General features: G+C 42.9%; 1 protein-coding gene across 4 annotated transcripts in view; it reads right to left on the bottom strand.

Annotated features, from left to right (window-relative positions):
- The window catches only part of LOC117942667 (rho guanine nucleotide exchange factor 10-like protein), a 78,235-nt gene that overhangs the window by 17,574 nt on the left and 35,182 nt on the right, over positions 1–25,479 (bottom strand). For all 4 annotated transcript variants that reach the window (XM_034868261.1, XM_034868263.1, XM_034868262.1 and 1 more), the window contains 6 exons: positions 20,267–20,359; positions 18,341–18,511; positions 14,876–15,021; positions 13,861–14,033; positions 10,143–10,258; positions 8,711–8,838 (listed from right to left, as the gene is read on the bottom strand). In XM_034868261.1, coding sequence (XP_034724152.1) covers positions 8,711–8,838; positions 10,143–10,258; positions 13,861–14,033; positions 14,876–15,021; positions 18,341–18,511; positions 20,267–20,359 — 827 coding nt within the window. The remainder of the gene's footprint in view (positions 1–8,710; positions 8,839–10,142; positions 10,259–13,860; positions 14,034–14,875; positions 15,022–18,340; positions 18,512–20,266; positions 20,360–25,479) is intronic.

Below are 25,479 nucleotides of genomic sequence, written 5' to 3'. Positions count from 1 at the left end.
AGGGAAGTTTGGGGTCCCCTGCTGGAGCTGCTGCCCCCGCGACCCGATACCGGATAAGCGGTCGAAGATGGATGGAGAACATGCCATGAAACACAATGGGTATAATTCCATGAGACCAATCCTTAACCCTAGTTACAAACCAGCTCTTAGAACGTACCACACAGGAGATACCAACAATGGAAATGTCCAAATGATAACAGCAGGTATGTTGTATGGGTGTAAACTCAGGAAGTTTCACCAACTAATAAAAAAACACACCTAAAGTCAACACATACTGAAATGGTAAAGCCGATACCGATTATTAGTAGTTAATGAAACTGATAACCAAAATATGGAACCAATACGCAAGAGTAACTACCGTTTTTTTTAACCTGGACCTATTTTCTTATGTTTTTTGTGTCTAAGTGGCTGATGGGAACAAGAATCTTTGACGTTGGTCCAGTATTAAGTGTGATTGATGCAGTTGGCTGCGGGGAAACAAGCTATAATGTTAAAGTTAATAGGGCAATTGTCCAGCTTGTATTTAACTTAACAAAAGTGCTTGAATTTCCACTGACACTGACTGCTCAGATTAATATTTTAAGTGTCTGACAACCGCAGCGATCTTGCTTACACTGGACCAATGTAATATTGTTGTTCCCATCAGTCACTTACAGACAGAAACATAGGAAAATAGGGTCCTGATTGAAGAAAAAAACAGTAGTTACTCTTTAACCTTCATGTTGTCCTCAGGTCAAATTGACCTGTTTTCCTATATCAGTGTTCTTTTTAATTCTCCATAATAACATGATTGATTCCACACAACACTCTTCGGCAGGTACAAATCTCTACTTTCATTAATTTTGGGGTGTCTTAGTTAACTTTATAGCATTTGGAGAAAAAAGCTCAAGTGTTTTCGAAATAGAATTGAGTAAAAGTTGACATATTCTAGTCTGTGATTATCCATTAACATCCATTTCTTTAATTTTGGTGTAAATTATCCCTAATTTCTGCTTTTCCAACTCAAACATTAAGGAAAATTTCCCATACATTAGGTTTATTGACCATAAATTCGAATAACTTTAAACCTATAGTCAATAAGTTAGTGTTACGTAGTATTAAAAACATAAAAGAAAGTGACAAACATCAAAAAAGGTGTCAAAAGTTATGAAAAAAATGGACAAAAATGTAAGAAAAAGTTAAAAACATTGATAAAAAAAGCCACAACGAAGGTGTTGATTTTCTATTTTGACGGGAAGACAACACAAGGGTTAAGTCCAAATTACAATTTTGGAATGTTGGAAACTCAAAACTTGGTTTAAATGCTTTAAGCAATTATTTAAGGAATTCAAAACTTTCAAATAAATACACAGATAGTCAGATGGTGTTGTGGGCGGGACATTAGGTCAGACCCGCTAAGCTCTGGTCAAGGGACGGTTTATCTGTAAAAGGGTCTCGGGAAGGAACTTGATGTGGCGGAACATTTGCCCCCCCCCATCAAAAGAAATGTCCCATATATTAGCGGCGCCAGATGCTCCAGTAATTATCCAGTAAATGAACTCTTTTCAATCCAGACTGCGTGCTTAGTGGAACAGAATTAACGCTCATCTTCCAGCTGTAAATTCCCACCTAAACATTTAGCTTCTTTAACGATTGTTTAGTCAAATTTAGGGCATCTTGTTAGACCACTAGCCATGTCTGCATTTTAAATGTGATCTCTCTCTCTCTCACACTCTCCCCCCTCCCTCCATCCCTCCCTCCCTGCAACTGAAATAAAACATAACGTCTTAATGCTGAGCAGGCTAAAGTGAGGCTGGCTGCATCGGCACTAAGTTAGCAATGACTCAGTCTGTGTCTGTCCACTGATAAGGGCACTCTGTTGTCTGGATTGAAAGGCAAAAGAAAACGATAGTGTGTGTGTGTGTGTGTGTGGGTGTGTGTGTGTGTGTGTGTGTGTGTGTGTGGGGGGGGGGGGGGGGGGGGGGGGGGGGGGGTCTCAGGCACATATCAGGAAGACAGTTTCACATGTAGACATTATTAGAAGGTAATAGAGTGGAGAACAGAGCACAGCCTGAAATTCTGTTTCTGTCATACCTGCAGCGGCCCCGCTGTAAATTCATTTTCATTTCAGAGGGGAAAGAAGAAAAACGGTAAAGAGAGACACACACACACACACACACACACACACGCGCAGGGAGAAGGACAGAGAGAAAGAGATTGCAGTCAGGAACAGAAAAAAGTAAGTAAGATCTCAAACTTCCTTGACATGTTGAAAAAGTGGCGCTTTCACAAAGAAGTGTAATTCATACCATTCACTGCTTAAATATAGCGGAGGCAATTTGCCGAAGACAGAAGGGGAGACAGGGTGTGACGAGAATCCAACCACTCACTTGGTTGGAGTCCTTAGGCAACACTTCATGCCCACACAGCCTGAAACATGCTAAACTGAGCGCAGTCCTCGAATCCCCCCCCCCCCCGCTCCTCCTCCTCCCGCTGATTGACAGCCGCAGTGCAGGTGTGGTGCACTGCCAGAATAGAGAACTAGACTCGGGCATGCTGGCAGAAAGGGAGATGAGGAGAGCTGAGAGTTAAGGAGCGACAAAAAAGGAGAGGGGAGGGGTGCCGAGGGTGCGACGCGAGGAGCTGGCCCGGCTGATTTATGGGAGCAGGTCAGTGCCGAAGCACACATGTGACGCTAATGCACAAGGACGGGACAGATGTAGGAGTGAGTGCTGAGTGGCAGCCTGTCATGCACCCATCCTTCAGTTCACCTCCACCCCTCCGGAGAAAAAAAACAAAGTCGGAGAGAAACGCAAATAGTGAGATGAGTCAAAGGCGACGGCTCGCTGTCCCTACGAGAGTTTGTTGATCTAATTCTGGACGGATTTGACAGTCCGCCACACTCAAGATATTACAGGGGACGGATACAAAGAGACACAGGGTTCTCTGTAGGTGGTAGAAAATAAGGCGAAAAAAGAAGCATCTGGCGTCCTGCAAGATCTGAAATCAATCATTACATGAACACATGGACACACTCACTGTTCCAGCTGACATCTGTACAGTCAGTACACTGGCTTATTGTGATATGTATGCGTGTGCATGAGTGTGTGTGTGAGAAAGGAACACATGTTTTGACAGCCATACCCAGAGTAGTGTTCTGAGACCACCCTTGCCCCCCCCACCCCCATTTGACAACTAACTATGTGCAGCTAATGAGTGAGTGAGTCACCAGCAGCATTGTAAATGTTTCCCGTGTATGATGCAGGGTAATTACCATGTGTAGAATCTGGTTTGACCTTTCATACTGTTGTTTACAACTTAATACCTGCCTGTCACCTTTTGTAACATGCATGTCTCTAAACCGTAGAATCAGACCACATTCATTTTAAGTGCTTGGTGGAGTGTTTATTCTGGAAAGGCGGTGGTGACCTGGTGTGACTGTAGAAATAAAAAGTTAATGCAGCAACTCACATTCTCTCTCGACTCACACTATCTTTGCAATTGAGTAGAGAGGAATTGATAAGTGAGAGGGCTACATGTCACCCCCAAAAATCTACTTGGGGTTATAGTCACCCCATAGTGTGGATGTACAATATAAAAAGGTGCATTGCTGCTATATGTACCACATAACTAGACATAAATCCTTAGTGAAAAAAAAAGTAAAAAGCCATCTTCAAATGCAGGGCAAACAGTATGTATTTGTGCTCTGGCCTGCTTGCTTTTTCGTGGTTGCTAATGAATACTTTTGGCTTCAGTTTCATTTCATCAGAGAGAGAGAGAGCTGCAAACCGGCGTAAGCGGTTGTTGCTACAAACGTGTTTCCCCCTGCTGATTTTTTGTGATTATTCAATTCAGTTTCAATTTTATTTTACTCACAGTGTCAAATCATAGAAGACGTTCTCTCAGGACCCTTACCCTTTACAGATAGGAGTAGGTCAAGAGCGCATTCTATAATTTACAGAGGCACAACAATCGCCCCAAGAGCAATTGTGGCAAGGAAAGACGTCCTTTTTAAAACCTCAAACAGAAACTGGTTGGCCAGCCACCTTGCCTGACATGAGACATGGGCAGCAAAATACATTAATACCGAAGTATGCACTTGAACCCCGAGTTGTATACAAACAGTCGATTTAGAAGAGGCAATTATCTTCACTTAAGCTTCTGCACGGGAAAGTCACCAGACGACAATCTTCTGAACACAGCCTCACTGAGAAATACAGAGAGACTTTTGTGGAGTCTTAGCTTGGTAGCAACTCCTTGGCAATGGCTTGAATGTAACAGACGTTTGTTTCTTAAAGCGCCCATATTATGCTCATTTTCAGGTTCATAATTGTATTTTGAGGTTGTACCGGAATAGGTTTCCATGGTTTCATTTTCAAAAAACACCATGGTTTTGTTATACTGCACATTGCTGCAGAACCTGTTTTCACCCGTTGTGTTTAGGTCTCTGTTTTAGCTACAGAGTGAGACATCTAACTTCTATACTATCTTTGCTGGGAGTCGCACACGCGCAGTGGCTAGGTAAGATCACATCCGCTAGATAACTCTTTCTCCAACTTTGGCCGATACAAGACTTGTGGAATACCTGCAGAACAGGGACATGGAAGTAGTTCTTCTGGAGATTATGGTCAACTAGTGTGTGTTGTAGGATGCTAGCTCTAGCATGCTACGGTTAGCCACCTTTTTCAAAACGTTACACACTAAAGCTTTAAGCGCCCATTCCAAAAAAGCCTGGTCTGCTCCAATTGGTCAGCATTTCCAGGTCTTCTACACCTGAGCTCTCAGTCTCAGCACGGGGAATGACTGTAATGGCACTGTAGCCGTCTATTCTTAAATATAGTATGGTTATGACATCACAACTGAACAAGTCCCGGCAGCTTGTTTAGAGGCACAGTTTCACAGTATAGGATCTTTAAAATATTTTAGTAAGCCAATGAATAAAAAAGGAATTCTGTCTCTGATTTTTGGGTGTGCAAGCAGCCTCTTTAGTTGGCTGAGCCATACGTGCCCTTCAGCTCCAGCCCAACTGCACCTGGTAACTTGCTAAAAGTAGAGGAAAGTGGTTATTCTGGGTCGCTTCCAGGTGTGAATGTGGAGGAAAGAAAAAGAAAAAAAGAAACAGCAAGCTTTGCCTGGAAAACTAATGCTAAAAACAGTGGAACAGAGGTTGGGGTGGGTTGCAGAGGTGCGGAGCTATTTAATTGCCCTCATACACTAAAGCAAAAGAGTAACAGGGACACTGATTCTGAAAATATTGTTGTCAGCATCTCAAATGAAATTCTATTTCACCCCCATTGTATTGGCGTGGAAGCAAAAATTGAAAGGTTGATATCTTAAAATCTGGGCGAATGAAAGCAAAACTATCTGGAAGGCTAGATGCCACTAGAGGCCAGCAAGAATATAATTATCTTTTAATGTAATTTGGGTAAACCAACCGTGTAAGTGAGATCCGGCATCCACAGCACTCGGGCTTAACGAGTTTTATCAAAATCGCAAAAATAGGCTAGTGCAATATCCAAATCGCAGGAGGCACCATATTTGTTAGAGGCTAAATGCTGAGTCGAAATTCCATTTCTAATTAAGTATTGTGGTGCCGCAGAGAAGTCCCAGACTAAGAATTGTGTCTACAGTTTGTACAGATCCTTGCAAAAACAAAACACACCATGATGATTTTTTATAAAAATGACAACAATGATGGAAAAATGATCATTTCCTCCAATATTTACAAGTTACAATTATTTTTTTTCCCCGTCGTTCAGCCCCACACAGCACACGTTTCTTCATACACACGAACCAATCAGGGAAAAAAGCCCTCTGATGTCCAGACAATGAAATACGGTTACATTGACTCTTCAGAGCATCGGGAGCCTTGCCTGTTTAGATAAGACTCTCAGCCAGATTAGACGAGAAATGGAGCTCAAATCAGTCATACTATATGACTGAGAATGTAAGGTCTGGCATTCACCTTGAAGGTAGCCTGCATCGCCTCCATAAAAGAGCCCATAAAAAAACTGCAGGCTTACATTACTGTTCCTTCATGTACGCCATGCTTTAAGGAATGGAGGATGAAGCAACAAACGCATTTGGTTAAACTATGAAATTTGAACTCTGTATCTATCGCTTGCCAGTATGGCCCATGTATCTATGCCTGTGGTTGCTCCAGCAGAAGCAGTAAAAAGAGGATGTTAATGAACTGCTGTCACACGTAGGCTGGTGCCTTTGAGGCAGCAGTCAGGATTCTCTCCACGTACTCAGTCTGTTTGCAGTGTGGAGGCTGTGATGTGCTGCCTGACTGCAGAGAGTCGCTTGCGGCCAGACAGGAGGGGACCAACTCAGTACAGGGGGTCCCTGCTGCGGTCCCACTCTCTCACCAGCAGAGCAAAAGCTCGGCTCTGCGCGCTAGTGTGTGTGTGTGTGTGTGTGTTTGTGTGTTTCTGCTCCTCTATGTGTGTGCTTCTTTGTCTGAGATGCATGCTAGCTTGTGTGCAGGTGCATTTGTCTGCATAAGCATGTGTGAATACATGTAGCAAGCACACTCAGACTATGGATTGACTGTTGTGCCCTGTAGATTGGTACCTGGATTAGTGAGAAAACGGATAAGAATGGCTAATAAAAAAAACTCTGTGTGTGTGTGTGTATGTGTGCGTGCGTGTGTGCGTGCGTGCGTGCGCGCGTGCGTGCGTGAGGGAGAAAGAGCCAGTCTGCCCGCTCCTCGCCCCTGCAATCTGTGTCTGCTGCACCCTGGGTAGTGTCAGAATGGTTTGGGCGCCCGCTGTGCCACCTGTCACCACCGGCCCAGAGGCTCAGTGCCACCTGACACCGAGGCCCAGCCCCCAACTAGATTACTATCACACAACCAGGATTGGCTATTATTCCCAAACTGAGATTTCTCTCTTTCAGCTCACGTTGTTATCTTTTACCTCTCCACAGAAACTCCGTGGCCATCTCCAGGTACAATTTCAGCGATGGTGTCGCTGTACCTTACTGTTTTTAACTACAAATCGACAGCTTGGACATATGTAGGGGTGGGGAATCTCCTTGTCAGTGCAGTTGCTAATGACATTATCACAAGAACTCAGTAAATAGGGTACCCCTTGAAGGGGAATTCGGGGACTCTCTTGTAAGCGTGACATCTGGCTCCACCAAACATCTGAGTAAGCAGATTGGCCCTGCAGGCCTGGTGTGACAGCCGACGAGGAAGCTGGGAGATGTGGGAGAACTGATCCGCACAGCTCCGCTGCTCAAGCTGTCACTTTAGCTTGGCACAGTTAGATTCTCCCTGGCTCCGAAGCATTAGGCCCACTCTTCTGAGAGCCGCTGCCCTACCGGCACCAAGCCAAGTCTTTCATGAGGGGAGGTCGATCATCACTCTCTTTCTTCCTCTCTTCCTCCTGCTCCTGCTTAGTCTCTCTCAGCAGGGCTCCGGCTTCTCTTTCGCAATCGCTCTTTATTTTGCCCCTGCCTCCTTCTTATCCTATCCCCACCAGAAGCCACGAAATGGGATCCATTATAATTTGCCATTATTTGCTATTCCCAGTTCTTGTGCAGTACTCTAAGCCACTCATCCACTCTCCCCTTGCCATCTTTGTTCTTCTCTAAGTAGGTGTTCAGGCGTTCAGTAGTCACTCCACCCACCAGGATCCGCCTTGGCGTGTGAGGTTAACCACTTTAAGATCCCTAGTATGAAAAGGTAACTTGCTATGGGCTGCCTATGTGCTCAAACAGCTGGACATTATTGACAATGCCAGCCACCCCCTGCACACTGCCATCAGCACCCAGAGGAGCCGGTTCAGTGGAAGGCTGCTCCTTCCCAAGTGTAGGACCAGCAGACTCAAGGACTCCTTTGTCCCTCATGCCATCAGACTCTCGCTTGGGGGGAGGAGGAAATGGGGTAAAGAGTGCAAAACAGGAAGGAAGAGAAGGAGTGGTAGCCACTCTTTCACTGTGCAACTAATTAATTATTAATAATCTACTTATATACATACCTGCTCTTAACTGCTAATTTATGCTAAAGGTCTTTTTATAGCTAAACATGTATTGTTATTTTTATACAGTTTTTTTGACAAATGCATTTTTTATATCTCTTTATTTCCTTCTAAACCTGCTGAAATCTGCTAATGGAAATTCAATTTCCTTGCGGGATAAAAAGGATCAACAAAGAGAAGTCTAAGCTGAAGAAAGAAATTTGGACTCAAGTATAATATTACTAGTGGTCATTTTAGCATTGCAACTCGCAATGCCATAAAAATGCATAACAACGGAACCGAATAGGTTATTACCTTAACTTACTAACTATACAACCAGGAGAGATGAATTATACCACTCTAATGTAAAAAGGGATATGCTACTTTGTCAAGGCGAATGTCAACACAGACACTGTAAACCTAAAATAAAAAGACTGAAGCAAAAACTATCTCGATTAAAGCCTGCACATTTATTATTCTATTCGAGTAGTGAAGGACATGAATTATTTGAGTCAGGTAATTACCCACTCGCGACAGAATAAACTGTTCTGGCCTTCAATTTCCAGGTGGACCTGCTGGCCCAGTAATCTAAGTGAATGCATGTAACCCCAATGTCCAGTTTTATAGCCATCCCTCTCTTTCCCCCTACAGACAGACAGACAGACAGATATCTTGTTGCCGTTGTGATCATGTACTGTATGTTCTCGTACCCACACACACACAGCACTTTTCACTTTGAGCATATCTGGTTGTGAGATTCTACTCACTTGTCTGGCCTGCCGGGCACCTGCAGGCGTAAGCGACATTTGTTAGCACTCTGGATCTGTTCTTCTTTGATGCGGATAAGCCTCTGTAGAGCCAGACACCAGTCCTGTGCCACAGTGGTGTTCAGGTTCTTTGATGGGGGAAAAACACACACACACACACACACACACACACACAAACACACACAGTTAAAACTTGTTTCTCAGCTGTAGGATACCGTAGTAGGTCATCCCGCAGAGATACAAGCATATTTTTGCATGCAAACAACTACACATTCACTCATATTAAACTGCAATACATCATTTGAAGCCAGAGGGTTGTTTTGGCTTGTTCTATCCCCTAAAATGTAAAGTCGAAGTCACTTCAACGCCAGCAACCAGGTTACAGTAAAACCTAGTCCCTCAAGTCAAACAGAATCAAATCAATTTTCTGAAGTCAATGGGCCGTGCAAAAGTATTTTGTCTGTTTTGTTGGTGGACAATATTAGAACTGGGTTTGAAAGGGAAAATCAGTCATTTAGTGCAAGGCCAATATCACTCCTCCTGAGGACATTGTGCTCATTAAGTGCAGGGAGGCAAAGGTGCAACCATTAGCCTGAGAGGCTCTTTGGTGATTGCTGGAGTACACCTCCCTGGCTGCGTTATGTAGTGTATGTTAATGTGTCAGCGGCAGACTGGTGGGAAGTGTCCTGATTTGAACGCCACAAGAGGCTCTTTTGTAACATGCTGAAGCAAATCTGACATTTCTATCTAGTATATCAGAGGGAACATCTCCTTCCCACAATCGTGGCACTGCTTATGGGAGAGATTCTTCCTGCTTTTTTTTTTTTTATTTGACAATTCAAAAAGAATATGAAGATGCTCCTTGATCACATTTTAAACATCTAGCTACACATTTAGTTTCCACTGAATAAGGCAATTCAAGTTAGCTGTACACACTTTAATTTTGTCTTTGCTTCCTCTGTGATTGTTCGGTGTGTTCTCTTGCCTTAGGGGCTATTGAAAAATAAGCTGTAGTTCACAGAATACATTTCCTATTTCTATATATTATAGCTACATATACTATCAAATATCAGTCAATACCTTAAGATACCTGGCTCAGAAATAATCTGAAAAACTGAAAGCAGTTTTTGGAGGAGAGAATAACACGTAAGACGGTCAGTCTGTTTGGTTTGGAACTCCCATGCGGCCAATTTGAAGTAAGGCTTTTAAAGCAAACCCCGAGAGAACAGGGCTAGTGTGTGTAGTGGTGTGGTAAATGTAACAGACTGTGGCCTCCTTGGGTCGGCTGGTGGAGTCAGCTGGACTGAGGAAAACCAATGCCTGAGAGCTTGCTTTTCAGTCGACTTTGTTGCATTATATATGTTGCTTGATACACAGTGTCCCTGAGAGACAGTCCAGCCCCAGTAAACGTGTAACATGCAGCGACACGTACCTGGTACATCCCCTGCAGCGTGCCCACTAGGAGGGTGACCTCCTCCACGACAGAGAGGTCATGTTGCAGTTCCTGCAGCTCCTGGTAGAGCCGCGGAGGACCGAGGATCACTTTACCTGAGAAGCGAGCAACATCCAACGCCTTAGAGTTTGTGATAACACCAATATATTGCATTGTCTTAGGCAAAAGAAAAGAAGTAGGACTGGACGATACAGAGAAAATCAAATATCACGATATTCTTGACCATATACCTCAATGTCGATTGCGACGATATTGTATGGTTGACTATTGATGCTTTAACAAAATGTTATATACACATATTCAACTAATCATTTAAAAAATACAATCTCATCAATATATCCCAGGGCTGAAACTTGAGCAATTTGATGACTAAAAACATTGATGCAAATTATTTGGAGGGAGAGAAAAGAACTAACGGCAAGAAGACGAGACAGGGCAGGTTTGGGATTATTTTAACCCTTGTGTTGTCTTCCCCTCAAAAATGAAAATCAACATTTTTGTTGATGCCGTTTATCAATGTTTTTAACTTTTTTTTATGTTTTTGTCCCTTTTTCAATGCTTTTTTTCCAATGTTTTCATTTTTTTTAGTTTTCAACACTAATTTATTTAAAAAAAATTAATTAAGTTTTGCAGTTATTTTTGGGAATTTATGGTCAATAAACCTAATTTTTAGGAAATTATACCTAATGTTTGAGATAGAAAAGCAAAAATTAGGAATTATTTACACTCAAATTAAAAGAAAGTATGTTGATGGATAATCAGACTGGAATATGTCAACTTTTACTCAATACTACTTCAAACCCACTTCAACTTTTTTTTTTCTCCAAATGCTATAAAATTGAATAAGACGCCCCAAAATTAATGAAAGTAGAGATTCGTACTTGCCAAAGAGCGTTGTGTTGAATCAATCATGTTATTTTGGGGAATTTAAAAGCACACTGATGTAGAAAAACGGGTCAATTTGACCCAAGGACAACATGACTTTAGAGGAAACACAACAAAAACTCTGTACAGTGCATCTATGCTCCCCTCCTTTTTATTATTTACTATTGCTCTATTGCCCCGATTACTTGATAAGGCAATGGAATAGTTGGTAGAATACTCAATAGCTGCAGCACTAATGCACACAATAAACATATATGGCGTATAGAACATCTATCCTGATACATGCATGCAATAGATATGAACGCTGTACACAGAAACAATGGCACTAGTAAGTGAACTAGAAAGTGCGGAAAGAAAAGTTGCTTTTGCTGAAAGTCCACAGGCACTAATAAAAGAGGCACAATGTGCAGATGAATCAATCATCATTATTTGTTGAACTACAAAGAATGAATTTATGAGTGAAAAAAAAATTAGATGGAGAAACTGTTATTTGGAGCAATGATGCCCTTTTGCTGGCCAAAAGGAATGTAGGTGTCTCAATAGACACAAAATTCAGCATCGATTTGACGCCCGCTACCTTCAGAGCCTCTCTCTCCCAGTGCTGCGGATCGATAGCTGTGTCTCCTCCCGTCTGCCAGCCTCTGTCCTAGCTCCCCTGGCCCACATCTCCCCCAGCAGCAGGCTCCACGACAACTGGCTAATTAAATCCTGCAGGTAGATTTTGCTCCAGAGCTGCCCTGCACTGTCACCGCTGCCACATAATAAAGAAGCAGAAGAGCTGAGCCGGTAGGCGGGCTTAGTGAGGCATGCTCCTCCGAGGGGATCTGCTGTCTTTTGTCTTTCCACGTGCATAAATGGATTGAAAGTCAAGCCGTGAGAGGAAAGAAAGTGAGAAAAAGAGAGTGGGGGGCTTGCCTTGTTCATTTAAAAGACTCCATTGTAGCTTTTGGGGTTTAATGGGGTCTTTGTCACAGGCGGCCAGTGACATCTGTCATCTGTGCAAGGAAATCAATAGGTGAGACATCTGAATATAAAAAGGGTGTGCTGTGCGCTGCAAAAACAATGTATTACTGTCCTCTCCAAAGGGATTGCACGGGCCCATGTACAGGTTGGTTAAGTCCTCTGGGGCTTGCTGTTGGCTACGGTTCGAGAGGTGAATGTGCTGAGTTGTAATCCGGCGTAATCCCGTTGGTGAGGCAGGATATGGTTTTCACACTCAGACATGGCTATCCACATCAGCCGCCAGGCCCGTTGCTAACTGGAGCGGAAGGCCAGAGCCCAGAGGGGTCCATCCCCACTTTCTCTAGAGTGCGTCAGCAATCCGGCACTCAGCTGCTGTGCCAGTGACACCAGCCAGTGGATTTAAAAGACAATGCAGCTTCCACACCTGCATCAAAACCCTTGTCTGATCCGCAGGCAAAACCCACTGGTACACTTCTGACCACAAGAAAAACTGCACTCCTAACAGCAGGTCAAAAGAGGAGCAGCAAGAAGGGAGGTGTAATGGAGGCTGAACAAAAGGTAAAACAGCATGAGAGACAACAGGAACACTCTGCTTTCAAAGAAAGAACACGTAAAGTACATTGGTGGGCTTGGTAAGAACAGACAGAAAAACAGACAGTCCTACAGGGACAGAAAGGGAGCGTAGGCAAGACGGCTCTGCGTGTCCCAAAAGGCCAGCTTTCTTCAATAAAACAGGGCATCAGGGCCTGCAGAAGAAGAAAAATAACTCCATTTTGAGCCATGTTGAGCAGGCTTTAGACTAGACACCCACCTGAATGAAGCCACAGGGGATGAAACTATAAAAAGATAGGACAGCCTGTCTGAATGGAAATTTTGGGGACACTCGCACAGATGTTCGGGGAGGTTTCCGGATAGACGTGATTAAGGTGACCGCGGCGCGTCGGAAAAGGTGAGAAAAGGCACGGAGAATGTCAGAGCCAGAATCCCAGCACCCTCTGCGAAGCATAACATTCACAGAGCTAGACGCAGGTAAAGGAAGAGAGGCAGCCGCACTGAGAGCTAACCTTAAATGATCCCAAAACCTTGCAGCAAAGTTGTGAATATATATACGAGTATACGCTCCCTGAGCAAAAAAAAAAAAAAAGAAGCAAAAACTTAATCCGGTGAGAATCTGAACCAGCTCTCAAAACTGTAGCAGCCTGCCGAGCAAGACACGGGTAGCTCTGAAGAAGGCGCCATTAATATTTAAGTCATGGAGCTGCAACTTTAAAAAAAAGCCTGTACCATTACATCCTGATAAGGCTTTGTATCTCCCTTTTCCCATGGCACATTTATCAGGGATCTCGTCAAGCTCTGTATACACCAGAGTTTAGTGAGGGGTGGTTGGGAGAAGTAGTGTCTCAACCGCCGATTCCTATCTACTGCTACTGGCTCTCTAATTGGGCCTGGAAAGGGAGGGAATAATCTCTACAGATTGATGACTCCGCTCGAGATGCGTTTGTGGTCTATCAGACAGTGAAATGAGACTGTGGGGATGCTGCGGCAGGGGGGGCTCTCTACCCCCACATCTCTCTCCAAGATAAAACACCCCAGGCAGATTGGAACAAGTGACCGTCATCACTATCTTCCTCACAAACACATTCTTAATCAGAGTGACAAGCAGCACGGGCGCCTCTCCAGCCCTCCGCGGGACACTTGAGAACAGAAACAGATTAGGCCCGCTGAGTCAGAGTAAGGGGCTGAGACTAAAAGTCAGTCCAAGTGATGAGATTAACTAGAGGATGACACATGGTGGGTGGGGGGGTGGGAATGCGATAGGACTGAGTCACGTTTTTGTTTATGTTTTTACCTGAAGTGCAGGCACCACCTGGCCGCTTGGCCCCGCTCTGTTGGAAGAAGGTGTCTTTGCTTTGAGACGCCTCCTGTCCCACCTCAACTACCTGCACCTGCTGCAGGGGGGCGCTCCACTTCATGGTGTACTTGGGGCCGACAGGGACCAGGCTGCTGATATCCGGAGGCCCCCTGGTGTAGATAAGAAGAAGAAGGGGAAAGAAAAAATAAGGGGAGGGAGTTTAGGAAGTAAAACAACCTGAAAGCAACCCCCTCCCTAGCTGCATCCTGCTAACAGCACTACAGCCAGCTCTCTATAGGAGAATATTTGGGAGTGGGAATTCAAATCTGTATGATCACCCGTGTTCCCTGCCAGAAGTGTACCCCTGGCTGTGAGGAGGAGTTCATTGCTATTCATGTATTCCTGTAATCACGCAGACAATCAACATTGTGATCGGTTTGTCAAGATCCTGGAGGGCAGACAAAGTCAACTTCGGGACACTCCAGTTGAATGAGACGTGTTAATTAGTTTGAAGGCTGCACAAGAGGGCTTTAAGCGGAATCTTTGACAGGAGCTTTGCAAAATATACAAAAATCCCTTTCCTGTTTACTTCGAGAGAGAGAGAGAGAGAGAGAGAGAGATGTGATCAATGGTGCTGTCTCAGAAGATAAATTGGAAAGAAACCAAAAAATGTTTTATGTCAGTAATCTAGGAGTCCTGTAGCTGTAGTTAGGCATTCTACCATTTGTTTAAAGCTGATAAAGCTCCTGCAACTCAAGATAGTGCTCAGAGCCTCTAGCAGCTATTTCTCTTCCCTATGCAGTTTGCCAAAATATCCTTGCGAAACCTAGGGCATCACATTAAGGCCCTGTGCCACCTAATAGCTATTTCTCCAAACTGTGCAGTTTAACAGACTCTCCTTTCAAAACTTACACCCGACTTCATGCTGAAACTACGCATTATGAAACTCATTAGCAATGGATTCCTGAATGCGAGGGCGTGCCGCTCGACTTGCACTACAAGAGGGACTTACTTGACATTTATGTTGGCGCAGATGAGCACATCATCAAAGAGGAAGACCTTCCTCTCCTTGGACTTCAGGACTTGTCCCCGCTCGCCGTACACAGTCTCAATAAGCGTCTCACAAAGGACCAGTGACCCCTGCTCCGAGTTCAGTTGCTAAAAAGGGACAAAGCAATCAGATCAGAGGCAGACGAGACGGAATCACAAAGGGCCAGTCCTCCAGAGTTCAGTGCATGGAGGACACAGAAGTCAGCCTTAGAGGAACAGTTGTCTCATCGGGGATTAGCAACACATTCATGCTGCAGAAGGTCATTTAATGTGTATACACACACACATCCCTAGCCTGCTCATTCATTAAACTTAGTGAAAGCACATGTTCTTTCACTATCTCTGCCCTGCATGTATGTGATGAAAGGCACCAGAGGCCAGAATCTTCTTTTGGACATAAATACGGCCCGCGTGAAGTCAATGGAAAGTTAGCACTCAAATGTAAATAAGTGTACATCATGCAAGGACTACAACTGCATTGCTTGTTTTTTTTGTGCAAACATATGCAGCTTCTTCTTCTCTGGTCGCAATTAAAAAGAAGTAGAAGGAGAACTTCAATGTGTCCACGAAACGTTAGCATGGACGTTAATGAGCCGTTATCCTCAGCTCATGGGAAGAGAAGAGGTCGATAGAGAGCGCCAACATTTTAACCAAACATGGACTTCCAGGTTTTTCTTTACTGAAGTCAAAGGTAAAGCCGGGTGCTGAGTTTGCGGAGAACAGATCACTGTGTTAAAGGATTATAATGCAGAGCAGGCACAGACATCTGAAGCTCTGCTAGTTAAACTACAAATGCAACAAGGCTTTTTTACCGAGCGTGGCACATCCAGGGATGCAGCAGTCAAGACCGGCTTTGTGATATACCATAAGATTGCCAAAAACAGTCAGACATTTTTAGGTGGAGAGTTTATTAAAGAGTAGTAGAGTAGACTCTGCTGCTCTAATATGCCCAGAGAAAAAACGAGGCGTTCGAGAACGTGACGCTTTCCAGGAAAATCGTAACACAAACCTGGAGATTCAGCTGCAAATCCGACAAACTTTTCTCCTTGGCGTTGACTGAAATAAACTCCGAACTGAACTTGGTATTTTTTGCATTGCATGGTAAGAGCTAAAACTGAACCCTGTTCATATAATTGACGTTGAAACTTTATCAGGACAAGAGCATTACATCACAGACAGTCAGTGTCACTTTTGGAGGAGCATGAAACTGAACATGGGGACCACATGGGCTACTACACAGCTGTCAGGTGGCTCAGCCTGGGAAAGGTGCTTAAAAGAGTATGGGACCTGAGAGCAGAGATTCCAGATTTTTGTGATATGAAAGGCAAATAGACCCCAGAGCTCTCAGATGTAAACTGGGTGGCTCATCTTGCATTTGCTGTTGATGTGATTTCACTGAATAAACTAACACTGAACTACAAGACAAGGGCCTATTTGCACATTATATGCAAAATAGTGGCATAAAGTTGGTTTTTTGTGCTATGTCTGCTTCACTTTTTCATGTTCTTAGTTTAAGAAAGGCTAATTGTGTAGTTAGACTACAAACAAAATAGTAATAGTTGAATGCTGTTCTTTGAAAAATGGCAAAAAAACATGTACATTTTGGTCACAATTCCTTCTTGGTTGTTGATTAAATAATGACAAAATTGCATTTTGTACTATGTCGGCTTCACTTTTTTCATGTCCTAATCATAACATTTGTGCCTTTACTAGTCAGATCTTATCAGAGACATTAAAATGTACTGCTTTTTATAAAGAGATACAATTAATATTGAGCAGAATTGAGTTTAGCCTATTGGTCCGGCCCTACACAACATTCCCTGTTTCTCATGTGGCCCCTTGGGAAAATTAATTGCCCGCCCCTGCTTTATATCTTTTTGTCTGTGCCATGCTATTCACCATCTACCACCGAGTCCAAACTGGCTAAGCTCATGAGCACCGGGACTCGGAATCCTTTTTACCACAACAAAGCAGCTACACATGGATGTAAATGCATACACAGTTTTCTGCACACACACCTTTACACAGACATGTGCAGACACAGTTAATGAATCCAATAACAGATGCAATTTATGCTACAGTGTGTTGGCACATGCTGTGCTTCCCATTCATCCATATGTTTGGCAAAGGGAAATAGCAACTGAAAGCTTTTTTTTCCCCTGTCACTTTGGTCCAGCTTCTTTTATGACAATGTTAAGTTGTATGCATACTGCGCCAATCTAAGCCAGGCTCATCACAACTTATTGTACATATGTAAACAGTTTGTGTTTGTTGAAAAGTCAAACTTTTGACTAATGTGACAAATGAATCTCTCTCAGATGTGTCTATTCTACATCCTGCAGTGCAGTGATGCATGTGACCACGTTTCCCAAAAGAGGATGTCCTATCTGGAGATCTGTAGCTGACGCTGGCCGCGGCTCAGATGGAACACAGAATGAGTCATTAGTCCGAGCAGAACTGCTGTTTGATGGACACAAAACCATACAACTCCCTCAAGAGGTGGGCTGCTGTAAGAATACACCCTCAAAGACTTCAAGCATCAATAGGCACATAGGGCATTGCAACGTGCACATGTGCATGTGGGAGTGGGAGTGGGAGTGCATGTGTGCGGGAGTGTGTATGCCAAAAGCCATTCTCACTCACATTGTTATCTGTCCTATTCCTGCGACTTAGGTACTTTGAGACAAATAATGAATATTTCATTGGATGGTTATGGGGGCAATAGAGGAGACTGGAACCCCTATTGGAATTCTGCATTGTCACCGCAGCAAATGGAATTCTGTGTGGAGTGGAAGGAGCCGAATCAGCTCATCTCAGAGTCCTGGAAAGCCAAGGGGCTGATAGAGAGAAATACAAAGAGGGGGAGGGTGGGTGTGGGTGTGTGAGAGAGAGAAAGAGAGAGATGAAGTCAAAACTAGAGAAAGAGAAGAAGAGCGTATAAGTGGAACAAGAAAGTAAGCAAGAGGGGAATAGACGGGAGGTAAAGTGGAGAGAGCGGAAGAGCGACAGGGTGAAAGAGATAGCTCTCTTACAGTTTCCAATTAAATGTCTCATTTACCCTCTAATTCTTCTTATTCAGAGCAGCATTTGTTCAGATTTGCAGCAGCAGGACTGTAATTTCAGAGTGGTAATGGAGAGGCAACGCCTCTGCCATTGCGTTTGGTACTGTTCAGGGAAGATAATGGGCATCATTTCTAGGGAGATAATTTCTCTAAATAAAAATGCCTCCCCAGATTAATGTGTGGAAAGGTGATGGAAGTGATTGCTGCATACTAGTCTATTTTTTACAGGTGTTTGGCTCACAGTGATAACAACGCAGCGGAGTTGAAAGGCTCAGAGGCTGGCTCAGCTGATTTGATTGGGCCATGCGTGTGAGTGTGCAGGTGCTCGTACGAGGGCGCGAGGGAGTGCGCGTGCATCCAGTCACCTTACTGAGCAGGCGATCACTGACACTGCGGGCTAGTTGTTGGGTCTCTGCAATCTGGTCGGCGACTCGTTTCTGTTCGTTCAGCTTCTCGGCCAGCATCTCCAGCTCTGTCAGAGCGAGCTGCAGGGGCAGACGGTCCACGTGGCCCTTTGGTGTGTTCTTAAGCATGTCCTAGAAAAGGTCAGAAGGAAAGTTTTAAGCAAAGACAATGCAGGTTGAAAAAGAATAAAATCAGAACCACTCTCTGTTTATGATTTAAACCTGGGCTCTCAAACATTCTTTTAGCCAAGGACCCTTAACTAGGAGAGACGGAGCAGGGACCCCCTAATTAGGGGTGGGAATCACCCGATACAATATAGTCACAATACTTAAGCCACGATCTAATATTATTGCGATTTTAAACATATTGCAATATATTGCACTGTGCAGGCCCTTTTTTCCAATGTCTAATATTCCCCCAATTTCGAATTGATGTCTCCAAAAGGAAACTTAATCAACATCTGTTTCATCTAAAAAGAAACATTTCTGTTTTTTCATGTCACTTCAATATTATTGCTGCAAAATGACATTGTTAAGCAGACAACATGACCAACACACATATAATAAAAGATCCATACTTGGCGTCTGTGTTTTGATGCCAGTATTGCCACTGAAAATATTGCAATACTATGCTCTATCAATTTCCCCCCCACCACTACTAAATATATTGCATAAAATTAAGTTGCTTATTTAACTGGGCGTACAATAACGTGTAGGGCAGCCTAAAGCCTTTATACATTTTACAGTTTTTTGGGCATAAGCTATTTAAATAATAATTGTTGGCATGACTTTATAAATCATTTTTTAATGTTACACAGGTTGAATAGTATCTACGGATGGTTACCTTAGTGACTACTTCCCCTACAGGGGGATATTAGTGAGGGTTTATATTTGCTAATAATAAGTTGGAGTTATGTTAAGACACTTTCATTTATGAAAAAAACTTTCAAAAATGTACAATATTTTGGAGGCCCCCCTGCAGGGACTTTGAGGACCCCCCCCCTTGGGGTGCCCGGACCCCCTGTTGAAGATCTCTGATTTAAAAGTTCTCTCTGTATCCTGCAATAAATACTGAATCGTAACAAAAGAATGTGTTCCGGTTGTGAGTGTTGTATTTGCCTTTACATTACAACATTTAATTGTGGGTCAAATACTTAGAGTTTAGGTGTGTGACTGGGACAGATTCTAGAGGGATTCACTGTGTATACCACTCCGTGGTCACGTAAACTTTGTAACGCTCATTGTATTCCCATTGGTTACCCTTTTGTCAGCCGTGTTCACTAAAACAAACAAGTCTAAGCTTACAGTAGGCGTTTGTGGCTTGTATGTCTATATTTGTGATGCAGCTATTAACCAAGAGAATGCTTAGTGTTATCTTGATGTTATCTTGTTCCCTGTAATGTTTGATTTAATGCATACAATTCCTACTTGGAGTACAAGGCTAGACAAAAAATGCCAGTTTCACATTCATAACTTATCTTTGGAATGCACGGATAGTCAATGCCTACTGAGGGATGAAATGAGCTTCTGCAGATCCAGCAAGTCAAGCTTAAATCCAAATCTTTGCCCGGAATGGAAAGTGAAAGTGAATGAAGTCGTGACGTAGCGCCTGCAATTTAAAAAAATGATGTGGCTAGCTACTTCGTTGTTTGCAGATCTAGCTAACCCCAGTGTAAAAGTATGTGAGGTACAACTTCTTGTGCTCTGGATCAGTTAAAATCCATAATCCATTCTTTGACCTTGCAGCTCGGCACCTTTATTAGTGTATGTGCTGCTGAATCTTTAATTTGACTCGTTTCTCGTGTTGGAAGTGTTTAGCTGCTGACACTCAAGGGATGCACCTAATTCAAACAAATTAAATAGACATTTACAAACAACATGTTATACCTGCAGGAGCAATATGAACTGAGGGAATCGTTGAATGGGCTTAACCATCAGGCCATACAGGGTGATCCGGTCAACACTTGATGACTGCTTCTTCTGGAAAGCAAAAATAGGAAAAAAGATTGAAACAGAAGATATCCTTGCACAGAATCAGAAACTCTGTTTCTTCAAGGGGAGTTCGTCAGACTCCTCTGTAGACCTTGTAAAGGCGTGTGAGTGGGAGAATAAGGAAAATCAGGCTCGGTTAGTCATAGGAGTATGAAAGAGCAGATTAGTGTGTGTTATGTCTAATGTTTTCCTGTGGGCGTAGGTCAGTACAAGACGTTTTCGGCACAGTGTTTAGTCTGCGCCATGATGACTCTGTCAGTATAGAAAGGCGAATCACTGGGCACATTTAATAGATGGTATGGTAGTTAGGGTTGGATAAGATCAACTGTGAGACAGAAATAAAAACGAAGGTACAATAAAATGTTGTTGAAACGTTGGAGATCGGATTTCATCTGGTGAGGTATACAGTGCAGCAGCCAACGTATGTTTTATTTTTCTTTTAACCCTCAGAGACCTAAGGTCATTTTTACAGTTCATTGTCCTTCTGGTTTTATTTTCAAAAAAAACTTGTAAAACATCAACCCTGTTGTCTACAGACAAGATATGAACATCATTTTTTTCAGGAAAAAGTGGGTTATTAGAATATTTGTGCCTGTGAGGTCACTTGAATGTTCAAATTTTTTGTAGGTCCTTTAAGACAAAGAAATAAAACGGAACATGAATCTTATAGATATGCTTTGATACCACACACAGAGGAGTACAAGCTAAGCCAATCTCCTCTCTAAAACACTTCTCATATGCTTGGGAGTCACACTGTGAAGAAATTATCATTATAACCTACACAGTTGACAAAATACATGCATTTTCTCCAAAAATGCCCTTATGACATTTACTTACGCCAACAATCAACATAATAATGTCATATTTATTTATATTACACCCACAGCAATGCTACACAAGCATTTGTGTGTCTAAAACACTTCTCCTATATGCAAAAATAAACATAACAATTATAACTCATATAAAGCACAAACTATTTACATTTCTTCAAAAAAGGCCCAAATATATGCCAAATCTCAAAACAATGACGCCATTTTTTGCGACTCTATACTCTAGCCCATATAAGGCACACAGTGTTGCTTCACTTCCATACACAAACAGAACTGAAGGCACACAGATACAGAGACGCCACAGAGCACGGAGCTAGCGGCAGAAATGAGCAAAAACGTGATAAATTATGGACATCAAGTGGATAAATCTTGGATGTAACAGTTTGGATTGAATGCCTACCCTGAAAAAGGCACAAGTTCCAGGCTGGATAGAAAATCACCTGTAGAGGTAAGAAAGACCCACAGAGACCTCCGTGACTGCTAGCTCGTTAGCTTTTCGCTGCAACAATCGGTGAGTCTCTGTGTTTTATGGTTATTAAATGAATGAATTATGAATCAGAGGTGCAGTTTTCGCTCGTACACGATTCTTCTAGTTCATTGTTCTTTAGAGTAGGAAAACTATGTTTGCACTTTTAGGATGATGCATGTAGATTTGAACTGCATATCGGTTTAATCTAAACTTCATATTACAAAGTAAACTGGATTGATATCAATACTCAATACTAGGGTGGGCAATATATTGAATATTCTTAATGTTTTGCGGCTTGTTCTAAATGTTATGTAGTAAACGACTACATCGCAAACAAAGTACAAATTGTAACGTAATTTTTGCTTTCTCTCTCCTTCTCCAAGACACAAAAATGAAGAAAAAAACATTTGTCAAGGCACTCCCTGGCCCATGTCAACAACTCAACGACTGGGCGAGTGTGTGGGACATACAGTATGTGGCATGTGTTTTTGTTTCTGTGAGGAAGCAGGGAAGAGGGAAAGAGCCCCGTGAAAGCGACAGAACTGAGGCGCCAAAGCGAGTTCATATGCGTCGAGTTCGGAAATGAAAGATGGAAGCAGATAAGAAACCTCCCTGGCTCCTTCGTCTGGCAATGGTTTAGGTATCGCAAGGCCGATGTTGATCACACTGCAAATCTCCTATATCTGCTTTAAGTGCAGCAAACTTATTGCCACAAAAGGTAGAGTAGCAGTACCATACATTTGTTTTGCCAATTGAACTACTGCAAAACCCAAGCTCGCACTCCTTTGATGCAACCTTTTGATGGAGATGGGGATGGGGATGGGGGGGCGGGGGGTTGTCACAGCGACAGCCTGGACCTCTGCCTCTCTTCTGCTACATTCATTTGAACATTTTTGAAATCACCAGTTGTCACAAACAAACAGTGCACTTGTATTCATGTTCCTTACATGTCTTTGTTGGGGTTTCTTGTTGAATGCACTTTTTTCTTGCTTTGAACTCATTCGGGGTCTTGAGCTCTATTGAACTAGGCTACAGTATAGGCCTACAGCGTGCCATTATTTATTTTCATTTAACTGCTGTGAAAAGCCTGTGTGTGCAGTTGCCTGGTTTGAATAAATACTGAATTAAATCAAACTTGGTTGCGATTTCCCCCTTTTTGCATGCAAGTCAAAAATTGTTGCAATAGAAACCACCAGTGAAAATAAACAAGAAAGTTTTAATTCAGACATATGTGACTGCTAGATTCATCATACTGGTGTGATTGTATGCATCAAAGGGTTAAATAGAGCATTTATGAAGTGTTTTAGAGGAGCCCAAACATATCGCAACATAATTTACAGGCCATAGTGTCCAGCCTGTGGTACTCAGATGAGACTAGATACTGCCTACAACTAAAAACAAAATGGAAATACCTTGATCCAGCCTGAATTTTTGTTACAGTCTATAAAACATCTGAGTTTACATGTGAGTGCCGACACACTGTGCAATGAAATCAGCTGTAAGTTCTGTGCATGTCAGTTAGAGACAGATGTGTAAAAAGAAAGCTTGCCAGTGTCGTCTGCATCATTTCATGTTGTATTCCAGTTGGTTAGATAGTCAAACATGGGTCACAGCAGCGGCCACAGTGTGTGATTTTGGTCAGCTTTGATTGCCGAAGCTCTGTGTCAGCTATTGAGGGATTTGCCACATAGTATTAACCCAGACCACTGTTACTGATAGAAAAGCACAGATTTCAACAAATTTCACTTTTCGTTTGGGGCAACCTAAGATCGCACAGTGTGAATGGGCCTTAAAAGGAAGCTTTTTAATAGCTATAGTACAAACCTGGCAAGACGTCTTATACACAATCACCAAAAGGAAACACCAGTGGTCAGTGGTCAACAGCTACCCAACTATCAAATAAGAACCTAGAGTAGGAAGGCTGTGAGCTCAATGGAGATGGGCCCTCTTCTGCTATATGCACTTATACTTATGGACTTGGTTGAGTGGGGTCAGTGAGTCAGGAGTACCTCGCTCTGTCATGTTCAGTTAAGCTTGTCTTACACAGACAGTGCCTACAACCATCCAACACTGCCTGAGATTATGTCAATGCAGCAATAGTTCAGCGGACTGATCTCTCATGACCTGAATTTCTTCAGGTGATGGAGAAGTCTTCCCAGTAAACTCAAAACTGATGTCTCCAATGGTCCTTGGAGTATGCAAGATCGTTTTGACTGACATTCATTTCACCATAGCCCAGTCTTTTTGAGATGGCAAGTAGAAGAAGTTTGCAAGCAGAATAAAGAAGTGCAGTCATGAGGCTTTACCTACAAGCTGTCAATATTCCTCCATGAAAAAAGAAAGGAACTGCGGATAATTTGATGTAACCAACCAGAATCCACCCAACAGGGTTGGGCTTAGTTGGAGACATGGAACGAGCAAAGGCGGCAACCCCCAGAAAGGCTGCTCGCGCAAGAGCTGGCAAACTCTGAAGAAGCTGGAATTAGGAGGTCTTTAGAGGTTTACTCTGTTGCCAGTAATCAAAAGCCAAGTCAGGTCCGATTCAAATTATATTCAACCTTATAAGGTCGGGAAGGGTCTTGTTGTATTGTCTTTGATCTGTGTGTCAATAGGTCTGATAGGTCCCAAATAGATCCGACTAGATCCGCAGACTAGCTCGGATCACGTGATTCGGAATAATCATCGCAGGAGAGGGCGGGTTCAAAAAGCATGAAGAAGAGGAGGTGGCTTTCCTGGGTAAGTTGTCTCAACGTGATGCTTTTCTTTCCGTTTCTGAATAGAGGTTGATTCTAGTACCATTGGAAAAGATTAGAGCTGACTGGCTGAGGAAGTAGCTGCAAAAGTCAGTGTGCTGCTCGGCAGAGTAGAGTGGTCAAGCTTTAAGTCCTCATTAGTGAGCAAAACCTGTGTGAAATAGAGCAGGCTGCAATTTTTGTTCTCAATTCAGAAAACGGAAGAGATTTGTTAGTTTTTATTCAGACTCCATTCACAGATGTTTGTAACCACCTCTTACTGTGCAATTTGCAATGCAATAGATATACATCCGAGATATATTTCTGGCAATGTCACCTTTCTAGAATTGCGTTTGTTGCCAAGCAACTTCTTCAGCATAGCAAGACGCCTCAGCAAATGGAGAAAACTGATGGAGCTGTCTTAAGCCTTATGCTTATTTAGTGTTAAAGCACTTGACGTTGGATTTCAAGAAGAAGAGGAAATTAGCAAGACTGCATATGTCACTGGAGATTTCAAGAGGACACTTTCCTCCAAAAGATGAAGTGGACTAGATTAGGCCCATGACACCTCCAGCACGTTCAGTGATCAAACTAATCATGATGTCTGTTTAGTATAATTTATGGGTAGAAAACCTTATTGTACATACAAGGTAATGCTGCTGTGAAAAGAGGGGCTTTACACAGTACATTCTACATGATTGATGCTTTCAAATCTCGTTGATAACAATACTGTCAGTAATATTAGGTTGGAGACCTAATTTAGCTGTTTGACTACAGACTATAAAAAAATGGTAGCTTGACTTTACCCGACAGTGACATCTCACTACAGGTTGGACTGCTAGTTTTTGGTAGATTTGGTTTATCACAGACGCGAGGAAAGCAATGCAGTACAGAGACTAAGGCTGAATCCCAATTATTGCCCTTACCCCTTCCCCTTACCCCTTCGCCTAGCTTTTGCGTGTTCACGCGGGACCTAGTTCTGTCCCAATACCTATTGCAGCCTAGGGGAAGGGGATTGACCAAGGGCTGTATACCCCTACAAACCTAGTGTGGACGCGACCTCACTTGAAAACAAAC

This window comes from Etheostoma cragini, chromosome 4 (genome assembly GCF_013103735.1).
Source record: "Etheostoma cragini isolate CJK2018 chromosome 4, CSU_Ecrag_1.0, whole genome shotgun sequence".
Lineage (NCBI taxonomy): Eukaryota > Metazoa > Chordata > Actinopteri > Perciformes > Percidae > Etheostoma > Etheostoma cragini.
Note: the sequence above shows the minus strand (reverse complement) of the source record. Positions and strands in the feature narration are given on the sequence as shown.